Source organism: Cupressus sempervirens, chromosome 3 (genome assembly GCF_028749045.1).
Source record: "Cupressus sempervirens isolate cs-2001-9-10 chromosome 3, ASM2874904v1, whole genome shotgun sequence".
NCBI lineage: Eukaryota > Viridiplantae > Streptophyta > Pinopsida > Cupressales > Cupressaceae > Cupressus > Cupressus sempervirens.
The window spans coordinates 572,148,452-572,175,699 of NC_143120.1; the positions used below are offsets into that span (position 1 = coordinate 572,148,452).

The window sequence follows — 27,248 nt, forward strand, 5'->3', positions numbered from 1 at the left end:
TGAGGGTTACGTCCCAGCCAGCAATTACCCTGGGGTTTGCGTCCCAGAATGCAAATCGCTCAAGCAGAGCAAATCTGAAAAGAAGTGTTTGAAAAATATGCATAATGATGAGAAATGGCGCCCATCTCCTTATAACCCCTTGCAAAGCAATTTGAACCCTAAAGTGACCCCCAATTGGCATTGGCTATAAAAATGAATTAAATCTTATTTTAAAGTGACCATGTCACTAGAAAATGACCTTTTCCACCATAGTAATAAATCCGCTCACCGAATTGCCCTGAGACCAAAGAGGAAGATTTAGAGAATTTCAAGACCTTTCCAACGAGCTATCATAACATGGGATGCACATCCAGATGAGGCCAAAATTCCCTTATTACTCCAAAATGGCTATTAACTTAGCCTTATTTAAATATTAAACGCTAACTTAGGAAATATTAAAAATATAACCCAAATAGCCACAAACTGCCCAATTGACATCACAAACCATAAAATCATCCTGTCACCTGTCTGTGACTGAAGTCGGAAATCAAGGATCCACTAGTAGTCTCATCCCTAAAATCTAGGGATGCTCCTAAAATTTAGGAAACAAACCCTATCCCTCTGAAACTGAACCCAAAGGGTCATCTCATGGAAACCCATCCCTGGGCATGATCATACCTCCTAAAAAGTAGGAATGAACCCCATAAATGTAGGAACTGCCTCCTAAAACAAGGAACGTCACCCAATTGATCAATACCCACCAGAAAACCAAGTCCCCAACACTGAATAACCATACTGGGTCTCTATCCAACCCTGTCAGCCTACAAGACCCCATAATAAGCTGACTCACATGTCTCTGTTAGACTGAGCTAGAGTGGGGACATGACAGCCCTCCCCTCTCGGAGATGCTTGCCCACAAGCAACTGTAATGCAGGATGCTGTAAAATGCTCTCACCCTCCCAAGTGGCATCCTCTATGGGAAGATCTCTCCATCGAACCAAATACTCTCGAATCACCTGGCTTCTCAGCCGTCGTTCCCTCACCTCAAGAATCTCATTAGGGACCAAAATCAATTTACCTTCCTCATCCATAGGAGGTAATTCGGGTGAAACTATAATATGCTGTCCAAGGGCCTTTTTCAGGCAAGATACATGAAATACATTATGAACTTTGCTTCCATGTGGTAACTCAACCTCATATGCAACCTCTCCCACTCGCCTGAGTATCCTGTATGGACCATAAAAACGTGGTTTGAGCTTCTCAGCTCCCCCCCTTTTTAGGGTGCTCTGCCAATATGGTTGTAAACGCAGAAAGACCATATCATCCACCTCAAATGCCCTCTCAATCCTGTGCTTGTCAGCGTACATCTTTTGCTGATTTTGGGCCTGCTGCAAATTCTCCCTAAGAGAACTCATGACATCCTGGTTCTCTTGTAACCAATCCTGAGCCAAGGGAACTCTACTGTCACCAAATGCCAAATCAGTGAAAGATAATGCCTTATATCCATAGAGAGCTTTGAAAGGCGTCATGCCAATGGACATATGATGCGTAGTATTATAACAATACTCGCCCAAATGCAGCCAACACACCCATGCTTTTTGCTGCCCTGACACATAGTTATGCAAATATCCCTCAACCCATTTGTTAACTATTTCTGTCTGCCCATCCGTTTGAGGGTGGTAACTAGTACTAGGTGTTAACAAAGTACCAGCTAGTGTAAGAGTTCCTGCCAGAAGGAACTCATGAATCTGCTGACCCTATCACTCACAATGGTCTTGGGAAGACCATGAAGTCTAAAAAACACCTCCCTGAAGAACAACTCAGCCACTTGCGATGCTGTAAAATCTAATGCAAATGGAAAGAAGTGGGCATACTTCGTTAGCCTATCCACAACAACATAGATGCAATCTTTCCCCTGAACCCGAGGAAGACCTGTAATGAAATCCATAGAGATCCCTGTCCACTTCTGTTTTGGTATAGGCAAGGGCTGCAATAATCCCGTTGGGTAGGTATGCTCCGACTTGTTCTGCTGACAAGTCATACACTCACGGACATGGCGTAAAACATCATCTTTGAGACCCTTCCAAGAGAATCTCTCACGTACCGCCCTATGTCTTACCATATCCTGGGTGTCCGGCTGTAGGAATATCATGGAGAACATGCAAAATTTGTTCCTTCAATTGAGAACCCGGAACAAGGTAAACCTTGTCTTTATAGTAGATCATATCATCTACCACACTGTATCTGTCATCCATTATCAATCCCTCCATAATCTCACAAGCATGCTGATGAGTATTCAACTAAAAGTTGAGCCTTCCAATCTGCTGAAATCTCGCTCAATGAACATAGGGCAGCCAATGAAGGTTTCCTAGAGAGTGCATCAGCCACAGTATTATTCTTCCCCTTTATGAATTCGATATCAAAGTCATAAGCCTGAATTTTGCTAACCCATTTTTGTTGTCGATCATTGAGCTCTGTTTGATTTAGGAAATACTTCAGATTGTTATGATCTGTTCTCACCACAAATTTATTGCCAACAAGATACTGTCTGAACTTGGCTAACGCATGCATAATAGCCAACATTTCCTTATCATAGGTAGAGTACAACTTTTCATTGTTTTGCAACTTCCTGCTCTCATAGGCAATGGGGTGTCTATTCTGCATCAACACCGCTCCTATACCCAAGCCCGACGCATCATACTCCAGGACAAATGGCTGCGAGAAATCAGGTAGTGCCAAAACGGGGCAAGTACTCATAACCTCCTTGAGTCTATCAAAGACCCCCTGTGCTTGTTCTGTCCATCTAAACGATCCTTTCTTTGTGAGATCTGTCAAAGGTGCTGCCAGCTGTGAGAAACCCTTCACAAATCTTCTATAATAAGCACACAATCCAAGGAACCCTCCTAACTCAGTAATGTTCCGAGGGACAGGCCAATTCTGAATCGTTTGAATCTTCTCTTCATGCACCTTCACCCCCTCAGCACTGATCACATGACCCAAATATAACACCTCCCTCAATCCAAACTCACATTTGGAAAGCTTAGCAAATAGAGACTGACTCTCCATTATGCTAAGTACCTCCCTGGGTCCACCATCTGACGCTGCCCTCAAAATCACCTTCTGCCCGCCAGAAAGAAACTCTAACTGCATACGGTGGTGATCAATAATGTAACGCCCAATACCCTGTAACCACTGCATGCCCAAAACCACATCATAATCTTCTATGGGAAGCACATAGAAGTCATCAATCAAATTATAATCTCCCATCTGAATACTAAGTTGTGGAATCCGCTTGGTACAACCCAAAATGGCACCATCAACCACCTTCACTCCAAAACCACCAAACTCCTCGTACTGTAAGCCATGCCTCTCAACTAATTTTTGATCAATAAAGTTATGCGTAGCACCTGTGTCTACCAAACTGGTGATTCGCTTACCCTTAAGTGTACCTTTCAACCGGAAGGCATGAAACTTAGGATAACTGGAGGGGGTAGCCATAGCTACTTTAGCTGATGCCACAGGCTCAGCGGTGTCTAACTCCAACTGTGTCGGAAAATGCTCAACATCCTCTGTATTATCCTCAATATCAGTATCAGGAACCTCCTCATCTCCTAACTCAGAAGTTACCTCAATCAAATGAACCTTTCCTTTACCCATGCAACGGTGTCCTGGTTCCCATGGTTCTTTGCAGGAAAAACACAACTTTTTCCTCAATTCATTCCTCGTCTCCTGATTCATCCAAGGAGTTTTAGATGAGGTCCCTCCTTTGTTTTGTGTTGTATTGGCCTTCTGTGCAGGCCGTGAATCTCTAAATGGTTTCTTATCTGCCTGATAAGAAGTGGGAATAGTATCCAATCTCAATGTCACATCAATAGCCTCCTTAAGAGTAGCTGGTTGGAAAGCACGTACCAATCCTTTTAGTCTATCCTGCAAACCCTCAATGAACAACATCACACTACGTTTCTGGGGCATATCCGGTACCATAACTGCAATATGCTGGAACTCATTAATATAGGCTTCTGCATGACCAGTTTGTTTAAGGTGAGCCAACTCCCTGTAATAAAGTTCTGTATCCTTACGGTCAAATCGTGCAATGAGTTGCTCGGTGAACTTAGCATAGGAGTGAGCTAAGGCGTGATCCTGGGTGACCAATCCATGGTGCCACCAATCATAGGCAATCCCCTCTAAATGCAACACAACAAACTGAATAGCCTCACGCTCAGGCATGGGCCTCAATGAAAGGTATATGTCCAGCTTGTGGACCCAAGCTCGTGCACTAGTGTCTCCTGAGCCATTATATGGGGCCAATGTAATCTTCCCAGTAGCTCTATTGAGGTCATAATTCTGTTGCTGTTGTGGTAGTCTATTACCACGATCTCCCCTGAACCTAGTTGTATCTCTACGCTGTGCACAATACTGGGGAAGAGGGAAGACGTCCCTAACCTCAAGAGGTAGAGCTCTCCACTCAGCTGTGGCCATCAAAACTGACTCCTGAAACCCCACTTCTGGTGGTTCCACCTGCATTGGCCGTTCACCTGGTATGAATTGGGGAAGCAATGGCCTATTCGTAGTAGGTGTACGATGGCGATGCCTCCTACTGGAATGAAGGGAGCTCCCAACGGAAGAATGAGACTGATGGCTGCGCTGACTACCAGCCACTGAAACTGATCTACTTTGCCTGCCTCTGTGTCCACCCATCTCCAAACGCTCCAAGGTATCCTGTAACTTGTCTAGAGCCTGAGCGGTCCTGGGCTGAGTAGTGAATAGGGTCCGCACCATCTCTCTTTCTTCTGCCTCTGTAGGCATGCCGTCGCCAGCAGCACCCTGTGCCTCACCCATAGCTGGTATTTGTGCGTCTCTGGCGGCCTCTGCTTGCCACTAGTTCCTCCTGCGCTCGTAGAATCTGTGTATTTCTCCACCAGGATGCATAGATTTGTATTCAATCCACCAACTAGTGACTACCCAGATGCTGAAATGATTTATCAAAAACTTTTATCCAATACCCAGATGCCAAAATCTGTTGTGACAATTTCTCACAAACCCTACAAGCTGGCAGGATGTAAGCTCTGATACCACTGAAAGATCCCTGATGGATCTCTGCCACTAATCTGCTGTAGCTTTATTATATTTTTTCTTTTTAATTTTCTTTTTCTTGTTTATTAAAGTTTTCTTGCAGAACTAGACGGAAATGCAGAAGAGTTTGTTTTTGCGTTTTTGATGATTATTCAACATAGAAATGAGAAGGAGCAAATGATATGAAAAGAGTTTGAAAATAAATAACAATATGCAGCAAAATCAGAATTGATACAAATCGTACCAGGCAGATCTCTGAATTATAGAGCCAAATAAAGGATCCAGTACATTTTCCCTAACAATGACGCCAAACTGGCTGATGGAAAGGACTATGAACATGCAAACGTCTGCTGCTGATTATCCGACTCTCTATAATTCAAAGTGCTGCAAATGGCGGCTACTGCTGCAAGGCTCACTTTCCCATGTACCAATAATCGTGCCTAGCTAAACAATACTGCAGACCCAAGCTGAAATGGCGTCCTCCTTCCTTGATAACAGCTGATACCACTAAAAATTCCAAGACCAAATACTGCTGAGGGTTACGTCCCAGCCAGCAATTACCCTGGGGTTTGCGTCCCAGAATGCAAATCGCTCAAGCAGAGCAAATCTGAAAAGAAGTGTTTGAAAAATATGCATAATGATGAGAAATGGCGCCCATCTCCTTATAACCCCTTGCAAAGCAATTCGAACCCTAAAGTGAACCCCAATTGGTGTTGGCTATAAAAATGAATTAAATCTTATTTTAAAGTGACCATGTCACTAGAAAATGACCTTTTCCACCATAGTAATAAATCCGCTCACCGAATTGCCCTGAGACCAAAGAGGAAGATTTAGAGAATTTCAAGACCTTTCCAACAAGCTATCATAACATGGGATGCACATCCAGATGAGGCCAAAATTCCCTTATTACTCCAAAATGGCTATTAACTTAGCCTTATTTAAATATTAAATGCTAACTTAGGAAATATTAAAAATATAACCCAAATAGCCACAAACTGCCCAATTGACATCACAAACCATAAAATCATCCTGTCACCTGTCTGTGACTGAAGTCGGAAATCAAGGATCCACTGGCAGTCTCATCCCTAAAATCTAGGGATGCTCTTAAAATTTAGGAAACAAGCCCTATCCCTCTAAAACTGAACCCAAAGGGTCATCTCATGGAAACCCAGCCCTGGGCATGATCATACCTCCTAAAAAGTAGGAATGAGCCCCATAAATGTAGGAACTGCCTTCTAAGAACAAGGAACGTCACCTTACTAATCAATACCCACCAGAAAACCAAGTCCCCAACACTGAATAACCATACTGGGTCTCTATCCAACCCTGTCAGCCTACAAGACCCCATAATAAGTTGACTCACATGTCTCTGTTAGACTGAGCTAGAGTGGGGACATGACAATTGATTATATTGATGCAAACATGAGTTGATCTTGATAAGGATTCAAAACGTTTTTGATGATTCTGAAAATGATTTTAATAACAATTGACTAGGTCAAATTAATAAGAATTATGATGTGATTTAGGGACAAAAATTAGACATAAGAGATGTTAAAAGGCTGCACATAGGCATGGGCCATATTTAGTTGTGTACATTTTGCCCCTCTTTGAGACAATGTGATTATGAGCGTTAGTTCAAAGAAGAATAAAAGATCATGCCCTAGTGAATTGACAAAATGGAGGTAAGATGACCCCTCAAATAATTCGGTAGAAATTGACAAGAGGACAACTTTTTGAAAAGAAAATGATTACAAGGATTGGCAAAAGAAATGTTAGTAGAAAACAAAATTTTGACTGAGAACAATTAGTAATGATGAAACTTGCTTTCATAAGTGCACTTTTGTCATGAGGGCTTTATTTAATATGATAGATTGGATGCGGTACATTGTGGTGTAGAAAGCTAGGGCATAATGCGATCCTTTTGCATTCAAACAATCATAATTGTAGACAATGGATGTTTCCATCCATCTTGAAGCATATGCAATACATGCCACTGAACTTTATTATAAACACCCTACAAGAAGAAGATAAAATAAAAATGAAGGACCACGAACCATCCTGGCTAACTCTCATCACTCAGTGATATCCTTGAGTAGCATAGGAACATGACCAATGATAAATCAACAAAAGATAAGACTCATTGAACCAAGCAAGTCAACAACCATTGTAATCTTGTTGTCAAAGTTCATAGTTTGTTTGATTGATGTTGTTGTTGATGATGACAATGTTTGGTTTTAGTAATGTGTCTGGTTTCAGGATTGAAGTACCCTGTTTAAGACTAATGTTGTCTAGCTTTGAGTATACCACACCCTGTTTAAAACAAATGATAATTGATAAAGGACAAATTGATGTTGATTGATTGATAGGACAAGTTTGATATGATCGTCTATTGATGCATGATTTTGTTAATTGCAATGTTTGGCAGTCTTTAGGTTCCATTTGCTTAGATGTGTGTCTTGTCACAAGGGACAATTTATTGATGGCATGAAAACTGATTGTGTACAAATTTGCTTATGTTTGAAGGATATTTTGATTTTTAGGTTTTGAAAATATCTTACTTTTTGTGCTCTTTTTAGGACTTATTTCATTTTTAAGGATTGTTTCAGACTTTTTGTAATTTTTAGTATTTTTTAGGACTTTTTGCAATTTTAAAGCATTTTTTCAGGATCATTTCCATTGTTTTAAATTTTTTAAAGCTTTGTATTTCATGTTTACAAATTTTTTTCAAGATTATATTCAATTTGTTTGTCTTTTTTCAGAATCTTATTTGACTATTAAAAATATTTGCAGGTGTTTTTATGATGTTTTTGGATTTTTTAGGACTTCAATATTTACATGAGCAAGATGTCTTGAATTGCTGCCAATGTCTAGCAAGGAAAGAACATTGTAGATTGATGGATGAACTAGTAGGTAGATGAAGGACAAAGGTCGCTTAGTATCTCTTGTAGCTGTTTAGGTGCCAAGGGCTATCAATGGAATGGGATAGCATATTTTGGCCAAGCTTAGAGATTAGACATGACAATGATAGGGCAATAAAATGGTGCAGCGGATGGCATGCAATACATAGGAATAAACATGTCAAGAGGTTTTTTGAAAAACATGTTTTGCATATTATGTCAAGACCAAGAAAGGGATTGAGATAGGACAATGATAGGATATTGACAGGGAAAGCAAGATCAACAAGGGAAAAACGAGACATGGATTGGAGGTTGGGATAACATAGGTAATATAAACCAAAGGTTGTCATAAGATAGAGATATGTATCGAAGGGATGTGGAAAATGTAAATGTAGATAGGACATTGGATGCTTCTAGGGAGATTCGTAACCTTTGTCAAGATCAAGGTTGGGATATGATGGACACATGATAACAAAGGAAACAAAAGGGACTAATGGAGACAATGATAGCGGTATGATAAGATAGCATAGGTGAAACCTTTCCCCAAGTATAAAATGCAAAGAGTTCATAAACTACGCATGATGCCTGTTTGTCAGGTTTTTATCATGGTACTTTCCCAAGTGTTTGTTTGCTAGGTTTTCACTATTGGGTAAAATTATTTCTTCTTATTCATTTTTTTGTTACCAAGTTTCTTGTTTAATAGGTTTTCATCAAGGCAACTATAACTATTCTTTTTGCTCTTTTTTTTTTGCATTTTTTGACTTTTTAGGAAGATAATGGACACATGATAGAACGAAGGACTCAGAGCATTTTTCTTGTCGGATAGTGCTTTTGAAGGTATGCAATTATGGGCCATGACTATGATATTATTCTCAAAGATGTTGATATGGTAATGACAAAGGATATGAAATGCATGGTTAGATAGGATAGAATGTACGATTTAGGCAAAGGATTGGATAGGTTGGATGTAAGGCTGGAAAATAGTTGTTGAATAATGGAGGGAATGTAGGAAGACTTGCTTTTGAGTGGGGATGGAAATGGAGGCAAAAACAACATTGGCACGCACCTTGAGGGGTGATGGAGTGGAGGAAAAGGTGATTTTGGATTTGATGAAGGAATGGATATGGGTTTTGGGACATAAGGACCCACAATGGATTTGGAAGATAAAAGTTATTTTAGATGGATGAATAGCAATTTTGGATGCCAACTTTGACTTTTCTTTAGGACTATGTGCTTCAAGGAGCTTCTTGGGAATCCACATGGATTCTGATTTTTAATTCTTTTATGGGTCCTTGGAATGCATTGCTTGCATAAGGGATTTAGGAACCCATTTTGCTTTTGACTTTACTTTTTTCTCAATAGCCATTGTAGCCTTTTGGACATGGCTTTTTCTTTTTGGATAATATTTGGCTTTGTTTTTCCATGTTGATTAATTGAGACACGTTGATCCTTAACTGCATGTGGATTTCTTTATGTATGGATTATATGTTTGGCATCCAAATTGCTTGGGAAGGAATGGGATTGATGGATGGATGGGAATTGTATGGAGGCCCTTTGGATGGTTGGAAGGTTCTCAAAGATGTGTGCCTTTGTTGACTTGCATGTGGGAAAGGGTAAGTTGTGAACTATCGGATGCAGGAATATATGGACCTAATATGAACAGAAGGGGTGAATGGGAAGGTGTATGTTTGAATTTGGGTTTGAAAGGGATACCAACATCTTGAGACTGAGCTTTGTAACGGAGCCCATGACCATCATAATTTCTTTGACATCAAAGGGTTTAATATACCTTGTTTATGGATGCTTAAACCCTTTGACTTGATAATGCTTTTGAACAGTAGGAGACTTGCTACAAGACACAAATCCATTTTGAGGTGTGTGATATGGAAGGACTAATAGGATCATGAAGTGGATGGAAGTGGAGGAACCCGTTTGAGATGTATGGGGTTTGAGAACAATTTGCACAAATATGTTGGGATTAGGGGGAATAATGGGATTCTATGATAAAACAAGAGCAATGAAAGGATCACTTGGTGGGATAGGATCTTGTGGGGTATCTAGAGGATTAGGACAAGGAAATGAAAGGATGGAGGGGTCTTGAGGAGGATCTGGAGGGATAATGGTATATTGTGGTTGACATGACTAAGAAGGGATGCTTTGATCTTGATTGGAAGGGGATCATTAGATCCCATCATAAAGTTATTTTTCTCTTGACTTTGGATGGAATCATTAGAAAGAATACAAGGGAGGTCATGATCTTTCTTAGGAAGTGGAAGGTTAATGGGACTTGGATGGACACTTTGTTCTTGAGATAGAAGGGGATCATTTTGTTTAGGGACAATGCGATCATCAAGAGCCTCAAGAAAAATAGAATCTCGGTCAAGGATTTGATTTGTCATTATTGGGATCTTGATCTTGATTTGTTTTAGGATTCATTTCTTTGTGTTTTAGGTCATCCTCTTGACATGGGGTATGTTACATCCCAATTTTTGACCTAATTTAAAATATAGTCGTTGAGGTTCACATGAAGTCATTTGATAGTTAAATTGGTTATAATCTTGTGAAATGATAAGATGGTTAGTCATTATAGTTTCATGTGAAGATACTATGCTAGTTGATTATTTATCACAAATTCATGGAATTGAAAAGGCAGCTAGCCGTTATGATTATTTATATCTTGTTATGATAATATGATTTAATTGCGGAGATTTTCCTTGCAAGAAACATGTCGAAGGGGTGAAAGCATTGTTAGAAAAGAATTAGGCACAGGAGCATCATCGTCACTGGGCAGATGGGTTGAGGACGTAGTGACTTGAAACAGGATACATCTGTGGGACCCGCATGAGCTATTTAAATAAATAATTTGAGAAATATAAATAATTGAGTTAAAATATAAAACGTACCTCAAGAGATTTTTAATTAATCTTCATCATATTATTATAATAAATATACAGATAAAATGGCGCCAATAAATTATTATAACATAATTTAATGATGTCACCCCATTGATATACTTACATGAACGTATATAAGAATATATTATAATAATAAATGAAAATTATAATCTTTTAAATTCCTCTTTTCAACTTTTTATTTTATTCCTTCTTCCCTCTCTTTTCATAATTCGATTTATTTACTTGGAATCCAAATGGTTTTTAAATCTTTAAACCGATGGAAGCTAAGAAGCCATGGCTAGTATTTTATATAGAGCCATAATAGAAGCCACAAGACACAACTCCCAGCCTTGCAATCTCTTGGGATCATTTCTGTATATATTGCAACAAGCCGAGATTCATATTATCACATTCTTACTTATATCTGCCCATACCCTACCATTTCCGTAATCAGCTTGCTTGATTTTGGGTGTTCAACTAAACCGTGCAAGAGTACCAGCTAGAAGTCGTGAGGGTGCCAAGTCCAAGCAAGGGTCTTCCATAAACCAGGTTACAAAATGCTTCAAATGTTTTTATGTAATACATACTACAGCCGGCTAGGCATGATAATCAGTTTTTGGACAGATTATCATATGTAGTAATGCTGTTGGTCACCATTAAAATACATAGTCTTCCATAATTATTTTCCTTGTATGTATTTTTATTCATTATAATCTCAGTTCATCAGTAAAGAAGTCGATGGTAACTTTAGGAGATCAAAATGATGTATGAACCATCCCAAACAATATGAATATCAACAACAATAACTATTCTATTCCTAAACCATGATAAATGCATAATATGAATAGTATGCTCATCCAATGCACCTGGGAATCATCGACAATAAAGCCACAATGGTGAAGAGGTGAAAATGGGGTAGTGAGCTCATAAATTCTAATGCAACTGGGATTCACTTGCTGATAGCCATGAAACAATGAAGAGGTGGAATGAATCAGCAAGAACGCAAAAGAGAAATTAGATATGATTAAATTAATTAACTAAACAATAAATTCTGCAATCTTTAAGAATATCCTTTTTAAATCACAAATTGTGATAAGCTAGAACATATAGGTTATTCATGGATTTGTTGGGAATCAACAGATAAAGCTGATTGCTCTGAGATCCGAACACCTAGGATTCATTGAATGTATAGCCATGGAAAAGGGTGAAGAGGTGAGATGGAGTCTGTAATGACTTAGAAAATAAAAGTCAGATATGATACATTAAATCTAGAGTAATATCATTCAATAGCGCATGCATGATTCTGTTATTGTAACTCCTGTTGTCAAGTCTAGTGGTGTGGTTAGATACTGAGATGCTCAATAGATGACAGATGTTCCAAGTCCAATTTCGAGTAGGGAAGCCCTTTCTCATTAGAGATTGTGTGGGGATAAGTTTGGTCCAAAGTTGGGTGGTTAAGCCCCTGACAATGTTTCACCTCTCCCCAAGTTGTCGGACATATAATAGACAAAAATAAGTTATACATTCAATTGTTTGTCGGTAACAAGTATTATCACTTTTATGTTGTATATGCAAGAAGGTAAGATTAATTGAGTTATATCATTGTTACAGTTATTTTACACTTAGATGCGAGAGATAGATTTATGGATCGTCTTTCATTTATATGAATAATAAATATGAGCACATCATCTATCTTATGATATTGCCATCGTTAAGCAATCGAAAGGAAAGAAATGATATATTGGTATCTGAAGACCTAATTGATTCAGGGGTATTTGGAGCCCTAAATAATATAGTGGTATTGGAAGTCCTAATTGATTCACTAGTATCTGAAGCCCTAATTGATAAAGTGGTAATTGATGCTCTAAATCTAAGTTGCACGGGTACCTCCCGCCCCCCTCCGGACCACGTACCGGTTCGAACCGGTTCGTGGTTCTGGTCCGGTTCGACCTGGGTTCGATCTGGGTTCGTTTTTCGAGGCCTGGTTAGATCTGGTTCGAACCAGGGTTCGAACCCAAGAGAACCACATATAAAATTTCGGACCAGGCTTCGAACCCAGTTGAACCACATATAAATTTTCCACATTACAGCATGTTTTAATTTAATTTATGTTGATACATCTTGGGTCTGGGTTGGTAGGCATTACAATGCCACAGTTTTTTAGTGTTGAGTAATCCCTAGCTGTAAAACACTTTCTATTTGAATCAAAATGCTACTAAATTTGAGACACCCACAAGAGAAGATGCTCAACATGTGGCGACCACCATGACCAATTTCGAGGAATTTTAGGGCCTATTTGAGTAGCAATATGAATTTTTCAAACACTAAACAATAAACAACGTTTTATTGAGAAATGTTGCCCTGCAGAAGAAAGTTACGGTCACATGAATATGGTTAGGTGGGGCAGCTACTTACCACATTGTCTATCACTGTTTGGCTGATTATTTCTCCTCTAGGTATATTAAAAATTGTATTAAAAAATATTGAATCTGGGACGTCAGACTGTGTTAGCCAAAGGCCTCCATGAATGGTCTTTTTCCAGTTTACTGTTGTTGATCAGTGCTTGGGAGATTGTGCCCAAAGAGATTGAAGAATATTCAGCTGGTCAAAGGGATTTACCTTCTGCAAGCTAGATCTAATTAGTTTTTAACCACGTTCGATCGATTATGTTAATCATAATAAGAGTTTGGTAAATAAATTTATGAAAAGAAGAAATTTTTATTAAAACTTACTGTTGATCTGCATAAACTAATCAAATACAGTTATGAATTTTTTAAATGAAAGGGAAGAGATCTAGTTGCTAGGGGTTCCAATGATCGCTGTTGTTTGCTACTATATTGTTTATGTTGTTTTAAAGTTTTTTGTTGTTCAAATGTGTTTATGCTACTATGCTACATTCTAATTCTAACTCATGCTTCGTAAAGATGTATATATATATTTAAAAAAAATAATTTTTTTTTTACATGTTTTTGTACTAACGAACCCAAACGAACCCAAACCCCTTTTCAAAATTTTGTCGAACCAGCGAACCGGTTCTCGAACCCGAACTCGGAACCGAACCGCGAACCGGCAACTTAGCTCTAAATGATCCAACAGTGGTAATTGATGCCCTAAATGATCCAATGGTAATCGATGCCCAAATTTTATTTAATGGTATTTAAGGATAACCGTCATTTGATTTTGATATAGCGGTATTGGATGGTAGTTGTTATTTGATATTGTTATAGTGGTATTTGTGGACTAACCTGGGTGGTTGCAAAAGCATCCCTGCAATGATTTCTGATTTCGAATTCCATGTTATCTGGATTTTAATTTGTGATATTGCTATCAGGATTTAACTGTGTGATTTTTGAGTCAAACTCATTGACCCATGTTTCATGAGTAGTGATTCAACATGAATCCATCTCTCATGAGAATAAATGGAACACTTAGCACTCATTGGATCTAAGTGAGCATTATCACAATTTGACTTGCTATGGAAATTATCTCCTACTTATGGATTTTAAAATCTATAGTAATTCATTGATGGTGATTTAAGTTCTTAGTTAAGATATTTTGTTAAACTGATTTTAATTGTCAATCTCTTTCATATGAACGAAACTGATTTAACTGTCTTCCTATGAAGATGAAGTAGTATCTGTATTTCCTCGAGTATGTTAGTTGTTAATTAAGACGAGGGAAATTTGGTTGTTACAGGGTATGAATTGAGATATGCAATAGAGAATTTGGAATGGGATCATTGTTTTGACATGAAGGAGATGGACTTTGGATGAGACTCCTCTTGAATAAGGTCACTTGAAAATGGAGGACATGGTGGCATTGACTCTGGCATTTGGGAAGCGTGAAAAGGACTTGTAACAGTACAAGGATTAGCTTGGATTTCTTTTGTGGATAGTCCTTAGAAGGTTTCATCATTGAATATGTCATTTGACAAAGATGGAGAAAATTGTTCTTGTGAAAATTGAGGGATGATGGAATGGAGGGAGATATGGATGCTACTTGAAGGTCGTGTTGATAGGAGATGGGTGTGCCACCCGTGTGATTGTTTTGGAATGGGTCATTGTTAGAAATTATTTATTTATTTCATGCTCTCCATACAAAGGATAAATTTTTTGAAACAAATTCTTTAGAGATTTAAATTTGAATTTTCTCTGCTTGGTTAATTTCAAATCAATGTTTGGGTGTTGTAAAAAGTTTGTGGATTCAACACGTGTCTTAGTAGGTTGTTCATTAATTATGCTTGATTGATGTCCAAAAGATTGCATGTTTGAAGTTGTCTTTGTTTGAGAAAAACTTGTTTGATACGAGGACATGAAAGGTTGTTCATTGACATGTGAGTTTATTGGAGGGAAAATTGTTTCTGACTTTGGTTTTGATTGACTTGGTTGCGTGATTGGAAAAAGGGGTTGTGTGATTTCTTCAGGATTATACAATTGCTTTGGAATGAATATTGGTTTATAAGTAGGCGATGACCCTAGTTGAATTATGCTACCCTTGGTTGGAAGGTTTGATGTGGATCTTGGTTGAATGATATTTGATTGAATGAATATTGATTGGGATTTGGTTGAACAAAATTTTCTTTTGAACGTGATTGAATTGGCCTTGGTTGAAATTTGTGCTTGCATCATTTAGTTGTGAAATAAGTTTTGGTATATTTGATTTTGCAATAAGAGTATGCATTTTGATTTCACCAAAACTTTCTTTTGGATGTTTAAGAAGTTTAGACATTTCTATGTTATTCTTTTCTATATTTTCCTCCTTTTCTTCCATTTTTTGGATCAAGTTTGTGTGGGATTGATGTGATTGACCGTTTGATTGTGAGAATGTCGTTTGTCTTGGGTTGGGCTTCCTAATTGAAGGCTACATCATGTTTGGATCAAAACCTTGTGATTGTAGAGGTATATGCTGTCTTGGGTCAAAAGGTGTTTGTGTGTTCTCACTTGAAATGTACATATGCTGATATCAACCTTGCTTCTGGGATCTTGTTGGCATGATGTCTAAATGAGCCTAAGGATTTATGCAAAGGGGACTTTGTTTTTGGATTTTGGAATGATATGCAACTTAGGCTACACAGAAGTTAAAGACAATGCAAATGCAATATTTTTTGAACTTTTGTAGTTTTTGAAAATGATTGTGCAACTAAGGGTATGCAACATGCAATTTGACTTTGGATTAAGAATGCAAATTTAGGCTTTGGACTTTAGAAGGTTTTGAAGTGATTAATACAATTTGTATTTTGGATTTTGAAGGGTTATGAAATGATAATGCAAAACACAACTTCAATTCTGACTTTGTAATGATTATGGAAGACTTAGGATTTATATTTTGGACTTTGCAAGTGCAAGTTCGATATGGTAATGAAAGCACGCAACTTAGGGTTACGATATGCAAACTATTCTTTTTGGAATTTTGATTGTGAAAAATGCAAACTCGAGGACATTTATGCAAGGATGCAAAACTTAAGGTTTTTGAAATGCAAATATTTTTGTATTTTTTAAAATGCAACTTGGGGTATATTATTATGCAAACTAAGGTTAATGGTAATGCAAATTAATGTCTATGAGAATGCAAACTGAAGTTTATGATAATGCATATTTTTGGAATATTGGGAATGCAAGCTCAAGGATAAAAATGCAATTATGATTTGTGAGTTTCTACCTTGAAAAGTCTTTAGAAATACAAACCTAAAAGTAGGATCACAGGAAATTGAATTAGGATCTTGACTTTGAAGAGACTAAAAGGACAAAATCAAATAAATAAAATGGACTAAGTCAAATCCATCATGACAATATAGGATATTGACCAAATGATAAAATTGTTCAAAGTGAAAAGACTTGAAACAAAGTCAAGATCTGTTTTTCAATTCCATAAGACGAAACTCTAAGACTTGAACTTATTTAAAATTTGCATTTTTAAAAAAAATGGTCCTAAATGCAAATGAGGATAACTATGCAAGGCCAATATGACAATTATGATGGGGACCTAATAAGGGTTGATGATGCAAGCTTTTTGAAGGTTGCAATTGCAAAATGAGGGTGATAATGCAACAACACTAAGGATTTAATATGAAGATGCAATTGTACAAAGATGATTGAGGGAAATGCAAGATGAATGTAATGGATATCCTAAAAATGTAACAAGGCTCCAAGGCTTTTGTTTTGAAACTTTATGTTTTGCAAAGTCTATGACAAGGTTGTTAGAGTAAATAATTAATTAATTGTTAATTATTTATTCTATTGCTTACGCTTACTTAGGTTAATGCATGTAGTTGAGGTTAGTTGTTGACAACACGGGAGTTTGTTCCCTTTAGCATACTTATCTTTTCCACCTTTTGTGGATGTGTGCTTAGTTGTCAACCTTATCTCCTATCTCTTTCTAGCTTGTTCTACAAGCTTCCATGAGGCCTTTATAAGCGGTCTCTCTCTTATTGTAAATTCATTCCAATTCCATTTTCACATAGCAATTCTAATTTCCTATTGTGAAATATTCTTGTGCAGTATTTGCTTCAAGCTCTTTGCTCCCTAGGTTTCTCTTCAGCAAGCTATTTGCACTACAGGTGATCTTGGCGCATTATCAGAGTCGGATTCTCAACTCCTACATGGTATCAGAGTCTCCCTGCTGCTTCTTGTTTGAAGGATTTTTGAAGCCGTAATTTGGAGTCACAAACCCTAGTTTGTTTGTGCAATTTTTCTTCAAATCGAGGGTAGAGCGAATTTTTGGAGCATTTTCAGCCCAAACGGACGTTGCCATTGGATCCGGAACGTTGTTTATAGCTAAGATTCATATAAAACTTTTTGTTTTTGGCTTCAGGCATTTTTTTGGCCTTCCAGGTAGCTGCATGGAATTTCGGAGCAAAAAAAAAAAATTAAAAAAAAAAAATTTCGGGCGCCACCGCAGCAGCGTCAGCCAACCAGCCACCTACTGGCCTCCCGAACCCTACTCCGCTGGCGGCTTTAACCTAGAGCGCGCTCCACTAGCACGCTGCCAGCGCGCGGCCAGAGCTCAGCCAGCCATGCGCCATCGCCGCTAGCGCGCCACCGGCGCTGCACCGAAGCTCCGTCGGGTTCTCCTCCTGGGCACCACCGCCATCGGTGGTCTCCGTTGAAGCACCACCTCCAACCGCATTCTGCCACGTGGACACTTGTGTAGAGTCGCGGATGTCACTTTCCCGATCCGTGACGTCACTTTTCCGACAATGTGACATCATATTCTGGCGCTTACGTCATTTTTTCGTCGGCTGACGTCATCTGTACCTGCCACCTTGCTGATGTCACCTTTATGGCCGCTGACATCATTTTTTGGTGACGGTCCCGTGACAGCCATACGGGCGTCAAATTTAATCCAGTCTGTAATTTTCCAGCAAGGTGCATTTTTTGAGCAGCAGTCAGTTTTTTAGCTATAACTTGAGCATACGGAGGTCTTTTTCCTATCCGAAAGAAGCGTCGGAAAGCTGACTCAGAGACGGAGACATTGGTGCTGGTTTCGTAAGATTCCGAGTTCGTTTGAGCTCCCATTTTTGGCGTCAAAATAGAGGCTTCTGTTTCCTCCTATTCTGCATCAACGAATCCAGGTTCTTTTCCAGTTTTTTGGTTTCCATAGTTGTTTTTGTGGTATTTGAGGGATATATTTGTACGTTTGGGGGGGGGGGGGTGTCTTTCTTTTTTGTAATTTACTTCAGTTAAGACCCTTCTACTTCCGTCTTCTTCTTTCTCTCAATGGCAGATTCATCTGTGACCCGTCTCATACCACACAACTACCACACCTAGAAGGCACAAATGACTAGGCTTCTCATGTCAAGAGGTCTATGGTCTTGTGTGGATGAGAATCAACCTGCTCTTACGCAACATTTTGAGGTTCTACAGCACAGGAACAAGATGGATGAAGCCATGGGGCTGATTGCACTCAACATTTCAGACAGTCTGCTATTTCACCTGGATGGTTTGACTACTCCACGGGCTTATTGGCAAAAATTTCAGACTCTGGATAGGTGAATGAGTTCCAAGCACTTCAGTTGGATGCAGAATTGACATCTTTGTCACCAAGCAACTTTCCCACCATCGAGGACTTTCTGATGAAGTTCAAATCCCTACGTGTAGTTTTACAGGGATGTGGGAAGAACAAAATGGATAATGAGTGCATATTTTTTATACTCTCAAAGCTGAAGGGGCAGTATCAGGTCTTTTCTTCTACTTTCTACTCCACCATGGATGCCCTTGGAGACAGACATAGGATGCCTACATTTGAGACATTTTGTAATAGGTTGACTAGGGAATAGGCAAAGATCCAATAGGTGGATGGCTCTGGCTCTTCCAGCCAAGCATTGGTTGCTCAAAATTCTCAGGGGAAATCAAAGAAGAAAGGCAAATCGAAGAAAGACACATCAAAATCTGATCCTAAGCCTCCAGCTAATCCTCCAACAAACCCTCCCAAGGGTAAAGATTCTTCAAAGTCGGGTGAGTCTACCTCCAAGACCAAGAAGAAATCGAGTGAGAACTGTAGCTTTTCTAGGTGTTGGAAACAATTAGAGGCTTTAGAGGAAGCCATGAAGGAGCATCACATTTCAGCTCCTCAGTCTTCATCTCCACCTGCAGGGAAAGGTCATGCTCTTTCTGCACGAGCTACGACTTCAGCGCCTTTATGGATTCTTGATTCTGGGGCTTCTCACCACTTAACAAACACTCCTAAGTTGCTTACTTCACTTGCTCCTTGCGCCACCACACAGCTACGACTTCAGTGCCTTTGTGGATTCTTGATTCCGGGGCTTCTCACCACTTAACAAACACTCCTAAGTTGCTTACTTCACTTGCTCCTTGTGCCACCACACAGATTGCAGTTGGGAACTCTTCACAACTTTCAGTTTTGGGTTCTGGCACTATTGCTTTGGCTGGGGGTTCTCTACAGGATGCACTTTGTGTTCTTGATATTCCGATGAACCTTCTGTCCATCTATCAGATTTGCCACTTTGGCTCTGGGAAGACAGTCGAGTTCTCACCACATGATGTGGTTATTCGAGACTTGCATGATTCGGAGATGATCGTGGCCATTGGGAGTGTTGACTCTGCATCACGCCTCTACAGATTTGATGGATTTGAGTCTTCTGATGACATAGGTTCATGTTTAGTTGCACATGCAGATTCAGTAAGCAGACTTTGGCATGAACGTTTTGGGCATGTCAATTACAGATATCTACAGCAGATGAGCACACAGGCACTTGTTCTTGGGCTTCCCCAGATTTCCTATCCAGATGGTGTTTGTCAGGGATGTGCACTTGGCAAGCAACACAGGGATTCTTTTCCACATGGACGAGCCACTCGTGCTTTAGCACCTTTGGAGTTGATTCATAGTGACCTCATGTCATTTCCTACTCCTTTTTTGAGTGCTAGATATGTGCTTACATTCATTGATGACTTCTCCAGACGCACATGGGTGTACTTTCTTAAGTACAAGTCTGATGCCTTCGACTCATTTCGAGTTTTTAAGGCATTTGTAGAGAAGCAGTCTGGGCTTTCTATTCGGCGGATACGCACGGATAATGGGGGGGAGTATGTGAACCAGGCTTTCAGAGATATCTGTTTTGAGCATGGTCTTCAGCATCAGCTTTCAGTGCCCTACACTTAGCAGAATGGTGTGGCCGAGAGGAAGAACAGAAGCCTTCGGGAGATGGCAAATTGCATGATTCAGTCTAGGTCCATGGATTCATGTTTTTGGGCAGAGGCAGTCAATTGTGCCAACTACATTCAGAATCGGATGCCTCACAAGGCACTTCGACATATGACTCCTGAGGAGGCTTGGTCCCATGTCAAGCCTAATGTGTTGTCATTCATAGTTTTTGGGAGTATGACATATCCATTTGTACCTGATGCTCAGAGGAAAGCAATGGAACCGAAGAGCCGACCACTGATTTTTGTTGGCTACTGCGAGGATATAAAGGCTTACAGGTTATTTGATCCTGATTCCAGAGAGGTCCTATTTTGATGGGATGTCCAGTTTGATGAGAGCCCTCCTGCAGTTCATTCCTCATCTCCAACGCCTCCTCCAGCTCCCACTACTCCCTCTTCATCTCCACTTTGTTTCACGGATGATGAGGATGATGATCATGGTGATCCCGATATACCTCCACCACAGGATCCTCCCCAGATGCCTAAATGGGCTCGAGCTATTGTTGAGGCTACAGGATCTCTAGCTAGTGACCCATCCACATCCCGTCGCACCCATTCTCACACTGTAGGTTCCAGTCTACTCAGTCATGTTGTTATTACTGATCCTTAGACATTTGCGGAGGCGACAGGACATTTAGAATGGGACAGTGCAATGGAGGAGCAATATTCTTCTTTGATGAAGAACCACACATGGGATCTTTGTTCTCTTCCTAAGGGGAGAAAACTAGTGCGTTGTAAGTGGATTTATCACACTAAGTATGCTGCTGATGGTTCCATTGATAAGTATAAGGCTCATCTTGTTGCGAAGGGTTTTTCGCAAGTCGAGGGTGTTGATTACTCCGAGACATTTACCCTGTCGCCAAGATGAATTCTTTTCGCCTTGTCTTATCCCTCGTAGCTTCACAGGGATGGTCAGTTTATCAGATGGATGTGAAGAGTGCCTTCTTGAACGGTGATATCACAGAGGAGATTTATATGGAGCAGCCTCTAGGTTTTGTGCAGGATCCCACCTTGGTTTGCAGGCTTCGACGTTCATTGTATGGTCTCAAACAAGCCCCTAGGGCTTGGTATGAGAAGATGGACTCATTTTTGCTGTCTACAGGCTTCACTTGCTGCCATTCCAATCCTACAGTGTACATTCAGTGTCTTGGTGATGAGATTCTGATTCTTGTTTTGTATGTTGATGATCTTATCCTTACAGGTAGTTCATCATCCATGCTCCAGGATGTTAAGCGTGCACTGATGGACTAGTTTGAGATGACTGATCTTGGTTTGCTGCACTACTTTCTTGGTCTTCAGATTCATTAGTCTCCTATTGGCATTTTTGTGTATCAGCAGAAGTATGCTCTTGACATGCTTCGTCGCTTTCACATGCTTGATTGTAAGGCTGCTCCTAGACCATTTTAGTCGGGTGTTACTTTGTCTACCTCCTGCTCCTCACCTACAGTGGATGCTACTTTGTATCGACAGTTGGTTGGCAGCCTATTGTACCTGACACACACCCGCCCTGATCTTTCTTTTGCGGTTGGCCTAGTCTCTCGGTTTTCTCAGGACCCTCATGAGAGTCATTGGCAAGCTGCCAGGCGTATTCTGCGCTACATTCAGGGCACACTTATGTATGGCATTCATTACACTACAGGGACTCCACACATTGTTGGCTACACTGACTCAGACTGGGCCGGTGATGTCGATGATCAGAAGTCTACTTTTGGCTTTGTGTTTTGCCTTTGCTTCGGTCCCATCACATGGTTGTGCAAGAAGCAGCATGCTTGAGCACTTTCATCTACAGAGGCTGAGTACAGGGCCATAGTTCTTGCTAGTCAGGAGGCTTTATGGCTTCGTTAGTTGATGACTGAGTTTGGCTTTCCTCCTGATCGCCCGACTGTTTTGTGGTGCGATAATCAGAGTGCCATCCACATTTCTTGCAACCCGGTGGAACATTAGCATACCAAGCACATTGAGTTGCATATGCATTTTATCCATCAGTTGATCCAGGATGGTGTTATTGCATTGGAGTACATTCCTACCGCCGGTTAGGTTGCAGACATCTTCACTAAACCTTTTGCATTGCCACGCTTTCTTCAACTACGGTCGATGCTTGGGGTTACGGAAGTTGTCCTTGGGGGGATTGGTTGGGGCCATCCTTCCTTCATATGCAACAACAAATAAGTCCACACATCACTATGCTAATAGTAAATCAACATAGCAAAATACACCACTATATCTATGTTTTAGTTCAATAGGATATTAATTGCATCATTTAGCCATACATACAACATGATACACTTGCTTGGTCATATGCATGTAACATATTTCCATACCAAGGAGACAGTTTGAGAATGAAAAGTATTGTCAAAAGATAAGTGCAGCTATCTGAATTTTTATTTTGTATTGGTTAGAGGATTTCTAACCAGGCTAGATCAAAAGTCGAGATTCAAATTTTAAGCCTTGGATTCAAAAATATCATATTTTTTTAAAAGAAATTCCTCTATAATCATCAATTTGAATGTCACCTATTTCCTTTACATTCACAAATACATAAATGACATATAAACTATTTCTTTTAGTCTTTTTAGTGGTCCCTTTAGGGTTGGGAGGATCAAATATACCAAATTACACAAAAAAGCACACCTAAAAAAGTTTAGAAAATGTTGAGACCAAATTCAGCCCAGGTTTGGCTGCTTCTGCCTAGGTACTTCTGACAGAATTTGCAGCAAATTCATAGCTCTGCAGGCGAATTCGACAAGGACCAGACTTTGTACATAATCGAACCAGACTTTGAGGGTTGGTAGAGAGAATTTGGTGACCTAGATTAGGTTCATTAAGTCATTAAACAACTTGATACTTTTTGAGTCAATTTGAACCCCAGATTAGACAAGGTGTGGATTAGATTTGATTTGCGAACACCTTAGTTGAATAGATTTTGAATTGAAGACTAAACTACGTGAACTTCATTTTAAGAACACAAAACAAGTGTAAAAGTTGTTTTTATATGCCCTAATCAAAATATGACATTCATTAACCAAATTAGGGTTCCTTTTAAGCCTTTAGAAGAGTTGCAATGAAAGGAGAAAAGTTGTAAACAACAAACTAGACCCTAAGCACTTGCATCACAACCATCATGCCAATTGCACAATTCTGTTTACCAACTGCACAATAGACATGACCAACTAGGCAACCTTGTGCCCCAAGTGTGTAGAGTAGAGGCCCCAGTTGTGCAAATTGCCCTACCAAGTGTGTAGGACATACCAAGTGCACAATTTTTCACTGGGGACCTGCAAATATACCAAAAACACACAAAAATGAGTTAGATATGTTTCACGTTAGATTCACCAAATGTAAGGCAGAAAAAAGAGGGAAAATGCTTACTAAGGCAACCGTCAAACTCTAAAAGTATGCATAAACAATCCTATTGTAAGCATGAAAGCTATTGAGAAAGAGTTAAAACAAGCTATGCAAAACATAAACAAATCTACTTCAATTGGACTCCCATGTCCCTTCTTGCTTCTCCAAGTAGCTTGATGTAACTAAGTTTGCTCCCTATAAATTGAGAGCCATTTCTTATTAAAAACTAACCATCATCTTTCAAATCTATCTTCAATTTCTTTCTATCATTTGGTAGGTGCATTTTGTAATTATGGCAGCAACATATCAATTTTTTGAGAAGAAAGGACATTGATGTTCAATTGAGGGAGTGCTATTGATTCTATGCCTTTCATGTTTTGAACACTTTATTTCAATTGCTTTAGTGGTTAAGTTAGGATTGATGTTTTGTATGAATTTAGGGTTTGGTGGTTCCTCTAGCATGCAATGATTTTTTATTTTCTTCTTACATTGGGTGAACCCAACATGAACATGCTTATCTAACTGATTGCGGTGTTGAGATTTGATAATGGAGGGAACACTTCCCAACAATTTGATACTTTTTGTAAAGATGTAGAGATCAAAAGGAAGTTTACTTGACAATATAACCCTTAGTTGAATGAAGTTGCAGAGATGAAGAATAGGTTATCATAGAGCTGACCAAGTCTATGATTTGTGACTTAGATAGGCTCATGTTCTTTCGTTGAAACATGTAGTTGTGCTTTATACATATTAATCAGGTGTTGTCATAAGTGTTGAAGGAATGACTCTAGAAGAAGCCTTCATTAAAGAGAATCTTGATGCTTCTCATTTTTATCTGTTTGGAACATTGGAATACCTATTTGTATTCATGTACTATAAGAGAAAATAATCAATTTTGAACCCCTAATTTGAAAGGTGTTTTTGTGTGTTACAACTAGTCTTCCAAGGTTTATGAAATTTATATTCATAAAAAGAAAGATTGTAGTGAGCATAGAGGTTAAGTTTGATAAGGATGCATGATCCTCTTAAGCTTTAGTAGCCTTCCATGGAGGTTGAGTACAATGTACATGCTACCATTTTATGTTTTGATCAGCAAAGTACAATAGTCTCTAATTTCTGCTTGACTGAGTTCTAGTAAAGAAGAAGTAGCCTCAGCCTTTTCCAAAATAGTTGGGATGCCTGACTGGCTGGCCCAAAGATTGTAGGAGGCACAAGAGGAAATTGGAGCACTGAAAAGTTCTTTTTAGGGAGAGTTATCACCTCAGAAGTTTCCGGATTATTTTTCTCTAATGCCTTTCATGATTGAGATTGAGCCTTAAAATTATAAGGAGGCTACCACACAATATGGTGAGATTCCATGGTAGAAAAGGTTAATGCTAGTCAAAATGATGCATGGGAGATTGTTCCAAGAATTGAAATAAAATCATCGATTGATTGCTTTGAAGCATGCATCAAATGGAAGCATGGAGAAAGAAAATCCTGAATTTGTTGCACAAAGGTTTGCTCAAAAATAGGTTGTCGATTATTGTGAAACTTTTGTGCTACTTGCTAGGTATACTTCTATATGAGTTATTATGTTTCTTCCTGTCTATCCCTTCTTGTGTCTGAGTTGCACTCCTCTCCCTTCCCACCTCTAGATCAATGTATGTGTTCTTACGTCAAACCCTTGGGATGCTGCCCTTGACTTTTATCTTCCACCTCCTTTTCCATTATTAATTTATTATTCTTTGGTTTTGTGCATTCCCCTTGGCATCTAATAGAATGTATTGGGTTAGCACTGCGATTCTTGATCACTTCTCTTATCTTGATGATTGATCATGGAGTTTGATCCAAATAACTGTCGCAAATAAACATAGAGTTTTTATGAGATTTTTCTTAGTCATTCTTATGGACTATGAAAACCTCATCTTCTTTGAAGATATCTCTGTGTACTCCTAATTTGTTGCTTCATTACCACCATGAATTCCATTTTTATTTCACTAAAGGAATGAAGATGCCAAGATGTTGATTGAAATTGGGCCTCTCATCGATCCAATCATTAAATGTTATGTTGCAAGTTTGTTCACTCTTGATGATCTGATAGATTTTAAGACTTCTTTTATAGGCTATAAGAGTTACATACATATGACCTCAAGAATAATTGTCAAAAGTTTGTATTCATCTTATACACAATCACTTGTATTGCGGTCAAATTTGAAAAATACTAGATGGTTTGATAGGCTCAAATAGGACCATAAGTTTAGCCTACAGGATATGCAACTTGAGATTTTAATTACACATTTTACATAGTTATTTGGGATGATAATCTAGTCTATTGTTTTCTACCATTTCAGCGTTTTTTTCAATCTCCTGTTCAGCTTGAGACTGGATCCCTTAATCCCATCAAATTAATTGGCATACTTTACTAGGGGTGAAATCCTCATTTTGCAACCTTTTTCTATGTGTTTTGTGTTGGTTCTTTTACGGTCCTAGATTACAAAATATACTTTTTGCTCATCTTATATGGTCCTTTGGCAGTAACACATTTGGTGATAATGAGGTCTATTGTTTACGTGCATTGTGTATACCTTTCACTTGCAATGATTGCTAGGTTTGGGTAATGAAATTATGATTTTTTTGATTTGGAATGATTGGAATATAGGATACTTGTATTTTAATGAATGGCTTGCTAGAATTTGCAGAATCAAATAAGAAGGGTGAAGGATGTGGAGATAGGTATACCTATAGTTTATGGAACAGTATCATTCTGGCTGGGGAAAAAAGCAGACGAGTGAGTGTTTTCTACTATGAATAATTTTCTCATCTATTGTTTTAAAATATTATGCTTCTGCAAAATCCTTTTTTCAGTCTGATGGATGCTCCATCTTTTGGAATAAGCATTTCTCCATACTTTTATTTGTTTTAAATTTTTTAACTTATGCTTCTTATATTTCCGTTTTCCATGTAATGGGTTATTATTAAGGACTTCAAGTTTCCTTTGTGCAGAAGCATGAATGCTGCAAAGAAAAGTTTCAGTGGGGCCAGTTTGTGACAGTTTTAAAAACTTCTGCATTCTTTTTGGCAGGTATCGCTCCCATAGGTGGACTGTGTATATTCGCGGAGCAACAAATGAGGATCTTGGAGTTGTAATTAAAAGAGTTGTCTTTCAATTACACCCAAGCTTTAATAATCCAACTAGGATTATTGAAGCTGCTCCTTTTGAGCTGTCTGAAACTGGGTGGGGTGAATTTGAGATAAGCATGACTATCTATTTCCATAGTGATGTAGCCGAAAAACAACTGGAGCTGTAAGTTAACTCAGTCTAACTCATAATTGGTAGTCTATATTGTCTTTTTGACATCACAACTGTTTTTGTTTCACAAATATCCATTTTCAATATTTATCTCATTGATTTACTTTCC

At 39.0% G+C, this 27,248-nt stretch overlaps 1 protein-coding gene across 4 annotated transcripts in view; it reads left to right on the top strand.

Annotated features, from left to right (window-relative positions):
- LOC149567716 (transcription initiation factor TFIID subunit 14b-like) overlaps positions 1-27,248 on the top strand; it is a 100,801-nt gene that overhangs the window by 12,696 nt on the left and 60,857 nt on the right. For 3 of the 4 annotated variants that reach the window (XR_016362471.1, XM_089820973.1, XM_089820972.1), the window contains exons 2-3: positions 26,529-26,617; positions 26,912-27,133. Coding sequence is in view for 3 of the 4 variants with exons in the window: in XM_089820973.1 (XP_089677099.1) it covers positions 26,529-26,617; positions 26,912-27,133 (311 nt within the window). In the remaining variant the exon portion in view is untranslated. The remainder of the gene's footprint in view (positions 1-26,528; positions 26,618-26,911; positions 27,134-27,248) is intronic. The other variant, XM_089820974.1, reaches the window with a different exon arrangement.